Here is a 10,032-nt window from a genome sequence, read left to right as displayed (position 1 = left end):
AACGAATAATGGGATTGACCGTCACATTATAATGCTCCCACGGCTGAAAGGGCGAGCATGTTTGGTGGAACGGGGATTCGAACCCGCAGATTGCGAGTCGAGCGCCCTAACAAGAGGAGTACTACTTTTGTATGATCGATGACGACTTTGAAGCAACATTTACAGCACAGAACCTACTGAGATAGAGAGAAAACGTATTTTAAAGGAAATGGCAGAAATAAAGAAGTAGTAAACCTCTCATGTAAAAAGTGGTTCTCTAGTTAAAAAAAGAATGAACTAAATTACACATAAAAAGAGTGGGACATTAATTAAGATATATTTTAGATTAACTTGTGTGTTTTGCTGTAATCTGGGGTCGTGCACTGTATAAGCGAATGCACATTTTCTTTTAATAGTGCTGTGATGTCTTTCTTTGTTTTGTTGCCCCTGGATAGATAGCAATACAAAAGCCTGATAAAATTAGAAGTTAAATATCACATAATTTTGAATACAATTCTTTAATTATGCATGTAAACGAATATGCGCAGAGCACATAACGTTCACTAAAGCACGGGAGAGATCTATTTATTAATGTGTTTGGACTGAGAATCTGTTGCCACCAAAAGCTCCGCACTTTGGCGCCATAAGCCATTTCTTCTTATAGCGTACCCATATTTGGAAGCCATTTCTCCTTATAGCGTACCCATATTTGGAAGCCATTTCTTCTTATAACGTACCCCCAAATATGGGTACTCTATAAGAAGAAATGGCTTCCAAATATGGGTACGCTATAAGAAGAAATGGCTTCCAAATACGGGTACGCTATAAGAAAAAATGGCTTCCAAATATGGGTACGCTATAAGAAAAAATGGCTTCCAAATATGGGTACGCTATAAAAGTAAGTGACTTTCAAATCCCACTGTTCGGTCATAAAAGAGTAACCCAAGAACTGGTAATAGGTGCTGTTTATTAGCTGCCTTCCTTCTAGTCTATCAATCAAAAATTAGGAGTGGCTTTGCGCAGATAACTTTTGGTGTCGTTTTGCGGTAGAATTTTGAAACAAACAAACTTTTAAAATTAAACTAAAATCCTCACTTTATTGGAACTTTGACATAAAAATTGTTGGTCGTACGGTGTCTCACAGAGATAAACCAACCTTTACTCGCGAAGAAGATAGGTCCACCTGTCGAAAGCGCTAGTTTCATCGAGATTAGTTGAATTTGTGTCTGTTCTGTGGTATACAATGAGAACTTAGAAAATAAGTACATCACAATTTATGTTCTCATTTAGATCTCATAAACTGCAGCGAAAATTGTTCCTGAAATAAATATAGGAAAAACAAAGGTACAGTTTCTTATTCGTTCTCTTGGTGTTGTATTTTTATGTTTTCACTACCTTTTTATCGTTAAAGATGTAACATGCTAAATATTTTAGGATGTATTTAAGCAAAGTGCATATTTACCAAGACTTGAAAAATAACAAAAGAAATTAAAGTATCACAATTGAAATGTTTAATTCGACTTTCTGTAATTTTATCGGCGAAACATCGGTGTGAATTTATTTCCCAGTCTAATTATGACCGAAACAGAAAGGTAAGGGACCTTTTAAATATTCCACACTCACAATTAAAAACAGATTCAATTTATCTTGAGACTCAGGCCACACACTGTTTATATTTTGGATAGAGAAAGAGTGATTTTACTGTGATGCTGAAGAGGTGGACTGCATGTGATGATAGGAAAGGACTACATTAATCTCCTTTATTTTTGTTCTGTAGTAGACCTCGTTCCGAATAATCCATAGCTAAATAAATAGACTAATTACTTGACACCAGTTCAAGAGGTCGGTTCAAGAATCATCCGCTAACTCATTTTGTTTAAATTTCATATTTTATGTATTGACTGGTTGATTGAAAGTATATAAACAAATATCAAACTTTATGCTCGTCATATACCTATTAAATTGGATAATATTTATCTCATATTTTCTTATTACCATTTTTTTAAATACTTATCGTTTTAACTAAACAATTTTCAGTTTATTTGTGGTTATTAATCAATCAATTTTTCTAAATACATTATTCGTGTCCGTTTGAAAAATATATTTCAGATTTCATATAGAACATTAGAAGAGACGCTAGAAATATCCAAGATAGAAAAAGCACTAAATAAAAAACATTTGAAACACCCTCATTTTGAGTTGTACAGGAAAACATTAAATAACTCAAAACAAACTACCGCGTATGTTTTCATTTCAACAAACGTTAGTATTCTGTTGTTAACAATTCCTAAAATCGTGAACTGAAAAGGATGAACAGATATCACATACTTTTTTGAAGAGAACACTGGTTCTAAGAAAGTTTATTTCTGCTAATACAGCTCCAATCTTAACAAATTCTGATATAAAAACATCTGTACGTTAACTGAACTTTCAAAAGTTATTTATTTAAAAGTCGAATATTATTATTTCACTGGAATAAAGAAGTGTTTTATGTAGAGTATTCTGGTTATTAAACAGGCTTTAATTTAGAATTCAGTTTGTTTTTTCTAGTTTATCATAGGTGCAATATACTCGTAACTCTGATCCTGTCCTTTGTTAGCTGAATCCTGATTTATTATTGATGTAATATATTCGCAACTCTGATCCTGTCCTTTATTAGCTGAATCCTGATTTATCATAAGTGTAATATGCTCGTAACTCTGATCCTGTCCTTTGTTAGCTGAATACTGATTTATCATTGGTGTAATATACTCGTAACTCTGATCCTGTCCTTTGTTAGATAAATCATGATTTATCATAGGTGTAATATATTCGTAACTCTGATCCTGTCCTTTGTTAGATAAATCATGATTTAGTTTCTTAACTTAGAATTCCCTTGTTTCTTTTCCGTTTTTTTATTACATATATTGTAACTTATTTCTTACAATGTGTTTTACAGTAAGAAGTGTTCCAAAGATGAAAAATGAAAAAAAAATACATCGATTAAACACTGCTTTTCTATTTTGTACGGAATCTCAGAGTTACCTATTGTTATTATTGTTTTTCATATTTTTCGTGGAAATATCTGGCACAAAAAGACTAAAATCTAAAAAAAAAGCGATAAGTACATTTTTTGTAGATAAGGATATTTTTGGAAATATTTAAATTTTTTGACACAAAACCCGACGAGCTTGAAGTAAATTATCACAAAACTTGATAAATCAAACCCGAAAGTCTGATTATAGAAACTTACTCCTATTTTTAACGGTGGTGTGGGACAGTTTTGTACGTACAAAAGTATGTAAGCGTTCATTGTAGGACAATTCCCCAAAACGATAAGAATATAGTAATTTGTATCACTTCAAAATTACTAAAGAATTAATAATAAAACTTTCACTAACATTGGTACTTCACTGAGCATCTGTGCTATAATTGTTCGTGTTAAGACAACTTTAGAAATAATCATATATTCGTATATACAGTTGTTACGCTACAGACTGTCACCGTAGTAGACACGTTTTCTATAATCTGCTACAATTATTAGCATATATCCAAGTTTACCAGACACCGGATACAACGTTATTCAGTTACCACAGATTACATCAGTAACTAGAGAACGAAGATGTAATCTTCATAAAAAAAAACAAGATTTCTAGTACACGTGGATCTTTTAGTCGTTTTATACATGTTATGTTTCTCAAAGGTATAATTCTCTTAAGTATAACGCATTATAAAACACACCTTCTAATAATGTATTTTTCCGTTTTCCTGAGAAGGTTAACTCTCTCAGAAAAGAAGTCTTCTCACCTTATTCTATGAGATGATTTAACACTGTAATAATATTATACAGTATACATCATTGCCAAATGAACAATATTATTAAGCAGTAATATGTTATTTAACAAAAACAGGCCTCATACATAGTTTAACAATGAGGATAAGTTCTAAAAATTATCCTCGATTTATGATGTTATTACAAAAGGTATGCTTCGAAAACCTCTTTGATATTTTTCGATAGGACTGGTCTAATTATGTTGTCATGAAGGAATAAATAAGTGTCATTTTGATTAATTTAAGTCAACATCCGTGTTATCAATACAAAAATAAGTTGTCATACAGAACCAAAGTTTAGGTAGGTGGAGGCTGAGTGGAGGCTGACAAGGAAAATAGTGCCTAGCATGTGACTTTAAGCATCAATGATAGTAGTCATTCACAATATTTTGTTTGTTATTAATCACGAAGCTACATAATAGATCATCTGTGCTGTGCCCATTACGGTTATCGAAGCCTAGTTTTTGTGTTGTAAGTCTTCAGGTTTACCGCTGAGTGACTGGAGAGCATGCACGATAGATGTCTGAATTTTACTTATAAGCTTTCTAATGGTTTTAGTGAAATTTAACTTTTTTACTATCAAGTGGGTTTCCATGAAAACTACGTTCTGAGCCCTAGATGAATTAACTCACACAAAGGAAATTCTGGTTTAAAAAAAAAGGAGAATATGGTGAATTTGCATTTCAGATGGCAAAATACAGAAATCAGCCACGAAAACAAATACAATCTGAATGTGTACCAGTGGACTTTATTTCGCATTATTAAACGAATGCATACGTTTGTATATGTCTATCGAAATATATTTTCTAAAGGTGAGTTTTGGTACTAATGTAATAAAGTTGAACCATATAAATGAATCTAACTCATAGCCAAAAAGCTACAAAAACATAATCTCATTCTAGTGATACGAAATTTTCAAAAAATGAAATTATATATATAGTCTTTAGCCACAGAGTAGGAATATTTATTAACATCAAAATAAGCCGTAGAATTTCATCATATTCGTTCGTGTCTGAATAGACTTAGGTGATTATTGGCAGTAACTAAATAATTAACGTGTATTTTTTATTTAAGTATTATGACTAAACGTTAGAAGTCTTACTTATTATTTTTCTATTGATTTGTTGTTATGAACAACACATACGTTTGTTTCTATGTCTCCTTCCAATGTTGCCTTCAGAGACATTGTTGACCCCGTTCAGGTGGTCGAGGACAGTGTTCTCTTCTATTTAAACAGGTCAAATCTAGAGATAGGTGTCTCATCAATGTGGAAAGAGAATGAACAGTCACATGTTGAGCAGTCGTTCTAGGTAATTCCGAAGTATCGTTCTGATTTAGCTAGTCTGACGGATGATCCTGACTTAGAAACATCTGAAAGAAAGTGACTATCTAATGTAAGCAAGCACACACACACACACACTGTGTTTTTAAGTTTTAATACAGTTGTGTTCGGTCTGATTGTTATTCCTTAGCTTAAACTCAGCCGGTATTAATTCAGCATTGTTCTGTGATGTCATATCTTGTTCGAATCTCTCGTTAATAGGGTTTATCCGTGAAGCTCTAAAATATAATCCATTTACTTGAGAATACCACATACTATAGTTTGCAATACAATATCTAAAAATGAATTTGCTTCGCTTTTGTAAGAACGTTAATGAAGACTAATATCATCCCCTTAGCATTACATTTATCAATGTGTATCATTGATCCGTTCAATTTGAATCAACATTTTGGAAAAAAGTTTTACATAGACAATATTTGTCTCTCAACTGAAATGATCGTATTTTCTTTTCTGAGAATTGTCCAGTGTTAAGGAATGTCCTCTTTTTTTCAAACTTCTTCTGTTGTTTTTGCCAGGACCTATATTCGTGTGCAAATGCATCACATATACTGTGTGGTTCTAATAAGTTGATGTGCAGTTGTAAATCACTTATTGCACAGTTTACAAATAGTAGTTTTTGTCTCCCTAATCAAATAAGATAAAAGTGAAAATTCTGGTTGTCTATAATGAACATAGTATTTTCATAGGGCTCCTACACTGTATATTGTCTTGACTGTGAATGGAGCATTCCGATTAGAGCATTGCTTCACTTATTTTGGGGGATCAACCACAACATGCGATACAAATCGCAGTGGGAGAAAATTTTGTGCAGACAAATTAGCATAGCTCAGACTGAAGTTGCATCGAATTATGTTATTGTATAAAACTCTTCTCAAACTCAAAACTGGCTGTTTGTACAGTCTTTAAGAATCTTTATTATTGGCTCTGGTCTTCGCTTAGATACTCTAATGCATGATAGCTTAAAAAACAACAAATCATTGAACATTGTTATAAATGCTTTGTAGTTGTACATAGACAATTTATTGTAATCGTAGTCGACTTTTGGAATCAAAGGCAAATTTATCCTCAAAACCTTTCAAGTTACAAATATACAGGGCTGGACAAAATAATGGAAACACCTTACCTTACAAACTTCAAGTTTGGGTATTTCTAGGTGGAGAAAATGTAGTCGTATTGTAATGTAACTGTACATTAAATTACCATTATCATTGAATTTGTGTGTATACGAATGGTACACTATTGCTTTGTTTTTCCTAGAAACTTTCTAAAGATGTCAAGCTAAAACGTTCGGTCAGATTTTTAAAGAGGAATGATTGTGGATGAGAATCGAGTGCGGCCCAGTGGTTAGATTGAAAAATGTGGATCCGAGGCTTGCGCCCTGCGCCGCACCAAAATAATCTTTACTTTAGGGTAGTGGATGCGTTATAGGAGTGACGGTCAAATCCAACTATTCAAATAAGGTAGTTCTCGAATTGGCGGTAAGTGGTGTTGACTAGCTGCCTTCCCTCTAGTGACTAGTCTATCACTTCTAATTTAGGGACGGCTAGCGCAGATAATCTTCGAGTAGCTTAACGCAAAATTCAACAACAACAACAATTATAAGTGAACATCTAGCTGCTTTCTCAGTGACACGAAGATCTTAACTAAAGAAGTAGTCCAGAGGAACAGTGTCAAAACTAATGCCAGCATAGATATCGAAAAATAAAACTACATCAAAAACAAACATAACAGTGGTCGAAAATTGAGTTGGCGGATCGTGACAGACGAGCATTAACACGTGTAGTAAAACTAAAACAAAAACTACAGCGTCAAGAGTGTGTACAGAATCTAAAATCAGCCTAAAACAACTAATCTCTGTCAAAATATCTCGAAAGAAACTGCGCAAGGTGGGTTATTTCTGCTTGCTTTACCATTCAGAAATTTTTAACAACACCAAAAATGCAAAAGCCTGAGTAAGTTGGTGTGAATTTATTAGAAATTGGATCAAAAATCAATGGAATAAATCGGTTTGATCAGATGAATAATCTTTCATACTTTTCAAAAAAAAGAAAAGAAAAAAGGGGCGTGTTTACGTTTGAAGCAAATCAAAAGCACCTTTAAAATGTCTTGTGCCATATGTTAAGATGGGGGGGGGGTGTATGATGGTATGGGAAGTTTTGTTTTTGTTGCTGTTGGAGTAATTTAGAGCCTATGTTGTCACTGACAGCAAATTGTTACTTATACCTGAATGCAGACCAGTTTTGTCCTATGGTATACAGTTATTCTCAAATGGAGATGCTCTGTTTCTGTAAGAAAAAGGACCATATAAGTTGTTAAGATTTGCTCAAATAACACGAGTAGGAGTTAGGCCACCTTGTTTCTTGAATTCCACATAGTGTTCATGCTTTATTGTCTGCTCATGAAGGACGAACGCCATATTAATAAATAAAATGTAGTAATTTACAGGTGTTTCCATTATTTTTTCCACTCCCTGCATCTAATGTTATAAATATATATAAACAAGCTAACCACTTTCTAATGAGAGTGAACATTTAATTAATTTAATTTAAACAAAACAGTTTTTAGAATAACTTACCATTAATGAAAGGTTAAATGTAGTTTATTCAATGACTCTTGCAAACTTATCTTTATTTTAAAGGTTTAAACAGATAACAGACATCGTAATATACGTAAGATTACTTTTCAACTTATCCAACTATTAAAATTTATATAATAAATATGAATCTTATTATTTGCCACGTTCATACTTAATATCATATTATAACACAATGCTTCAAAAGTCAAAAGCAGTCCAAGTAACCTCACTAACGAAATTAGCCTCAGAAAAAACCTTTAGCCTAGTATTATGTTATTATGGAAGATAACACGAATCCTTACACATTAAAATCACATCTTGGTTTACATACAAAACTAAGTATGCTTAGCGCTATGAGTTATTGTAATTTTGTGACAATCACATTAAACTTAGCTGTGAAACTTACATATGTATAGGATTACTTTAATTCATTACAACATTTAGCTAGAGCCGGTACTGTCGTCACCTGAACAGTATCTCTTCCGTTGCTAACGCAGTTTGTCGATCTGATCCACCGTTGCACCTATAGGAAGTTGACGCTGTAGAAGGAAAGGTTGGACACCGTATCGGTAAAGGGAGCGAAGGGAGTTTCTTAACATTTCTGGGGATCGAAAATCCCCAGGTTAGAGGAAATGCGGTTTCTTTTGTAAATGGGTACAATAGAAGTTCTCGTAGGGCTGGACTACTGAGATTTTTTTGGAAGGACGAAAATAAAGGAATTGTGGAATAATCAACTTGTTGACATGAGAGTGAAGATCTATGTGAAAGATATTTCGAGCTTGACTCAAGAGCTGGTCTAGAAGGGATTGTTTGGAAAACTGGTTCCTTAAAGCTGAACTTAGTCAATGAAGAGTCACCAATATTTATCGGAAAGTTTTCAGAGATGTGAGTAAGAGAACCAGATTGGGTACAATCTTCTTCTGTTGTTTTTTCTGGGTTGAAAGTTTCTTTACCCATAATGCTGTCAATGGTGAAAGAGCTTTTCTTTGTTTTTTCGGTGAAATCGAGATTTTTATTAAGAATCTCATTGGATTTAGGCTCGCTTGTTTTAGTTGCATTATAATCATTGTTATCAAGCTTATCTAGAGGAACGTCGCGAGATTCTTTGTCTAAACCCTCTTTACCTAATTTATCGCCTAACATCACAATGTCTGCATCTTTTTGAACGGACTTCCTCTCTCCGATTGGCTCTAATTTCTGAACTTCCTCGCATGGTTGGTCTTTCAGTATTTTACTCTGCGAATTAAAGATTTTCACGTCGTTAACTAAAGTTCCCTCTTTTTTTGAACAACCGATATTATGTTTATATGGATTTTTTATTCTTCGCTTCCTTCTTCGGAAGTTTCCATTCTCAAACATTTCCTCGTAGGCAGGGTCAAGGGTCCAGTAGTTTCCCTTTCCAGGTTTGCCTTTTTCTCGCGGTATTTTGACGAAACATTCGTTGAGACTCAAGTTGTGTCGGATACTGTTTTGCCATCCTTGCTTGTTGTCATGGTAATAAGGAAATCTGTCCATAATAAATCTGTAGATATCATTAAGACTTATCTTCTGTTCCGGAGCACTCCGTATAGCCATTGCTATGAGAGCGATGTAGGAGTAGGGTGGTTTCTGAGGTGGCGACTGTGAATGACAATCAGAACTATGAGTACGAACTATTCGGTTCATGGAAGAACAGGGAGAGATGGGGCTGAGAGCGCCAGAATTGACTGAAGTTGTCGGGGCCGAAGAGTAGAGCACTGACGGTGAATAAAGGGGAGCTCGAGGATCACCGATAGGATAGAAATAATTGTTCATTGATAACATATTGTGTATATGAGATAAAATGAAGTCACAACTATTAAATATATATATTATTAAAAACAGATATTTTTAGTATTGCAAAGCTTCTAGAGATTTTAAAAGTATTTAATTTTCACATTTTCACTTACATGACGTCAGGGCAGAATTAAAACATAGACCGTATTACGGCAGTCACTGGTTCAGATTTTAGCTGTGCCAGAGGTGATATTCGAACAGTTATCAGTTGCAACTTTCACCGACAGGACTACTATTCGCTACTAGATACAGAGCTCGTGCTTCGATCTGGCTGTAGTCATCCACGTTTAAAAGAAAAGCGAAACAAAAAATACACAAGTTGTATTTGTTCCAGATGTGGCGTCGGAATGAACAAGTGCAGTGTTTAACCAGTTTGGTAGACTAAACGTTTGTAAGCGTTAACTGTGAAATTATTCGCCTTCCTCCACGAGCTGCTGGAAAAATAAAAAATATAATATTCTCTACATGAATTTTCGGTTTCACCAGAGCCGTGAGTGAAATAACTAAAGCA

General features: G+C 34.0%; 1 protein-coding gene across 1 annotated transcript; it reads right to left on the bottom strand.

Moving 5' to 3' along the window:
• Positions 1-4,015: 4,015 nt before the first annotated feature.
• LOC106460771 (fork head domain-containing protein FD2-like) lies at positions 4,016-9,575 on the bottom strand. The gene is made up of 2 exons (XM_013920506.2): positions 8,173-9,575; positions 4,016-5,160 (listed from the first exon to the last, which is right to left on the bottom strand). Exons 1-2 carry the CDS (start codon positions 9,507-9,509, stop codon positions 5,151-5,153), a joined length of 1,347 nt encoding a protein of 448 aa, XP_013775960.2. The 5' UTR covers positions 9,510-9,575; the 3' UTR covers positions 4,016-5,150.
• Positions 9,576-10,032: the final 457 nt, after the last annotated feature.

This window comes from Limulus polyphemus, unplaced genomic scaffold (assembly GCF_000517525.1).
Source record: "Limulus polyphemus unplaced genomic scaffold, Limulus_polyphemus-2.1.2 Scaffold833, whole genome shotgun sequence".
NCBI classification, from domain to species: Eukaryota; Metazoa; Arthropoda; class Merostomata; order Xiphosura; family Limulidae; genus Limulus; species Limulus polyphemus.
This window is presented reverse-complemented; position numbering and strand designations above follow the sequence as displayed.

Excerpts from the sequence above, each read along its gene's own strand:
- LOC106460771 (XM_013920506.2), bottom strand. The coding sequence starts at position 9,509 with ATGTTATCAATGAACAATTATTTCTATCCTATCGGTGATCCTCGAGCT.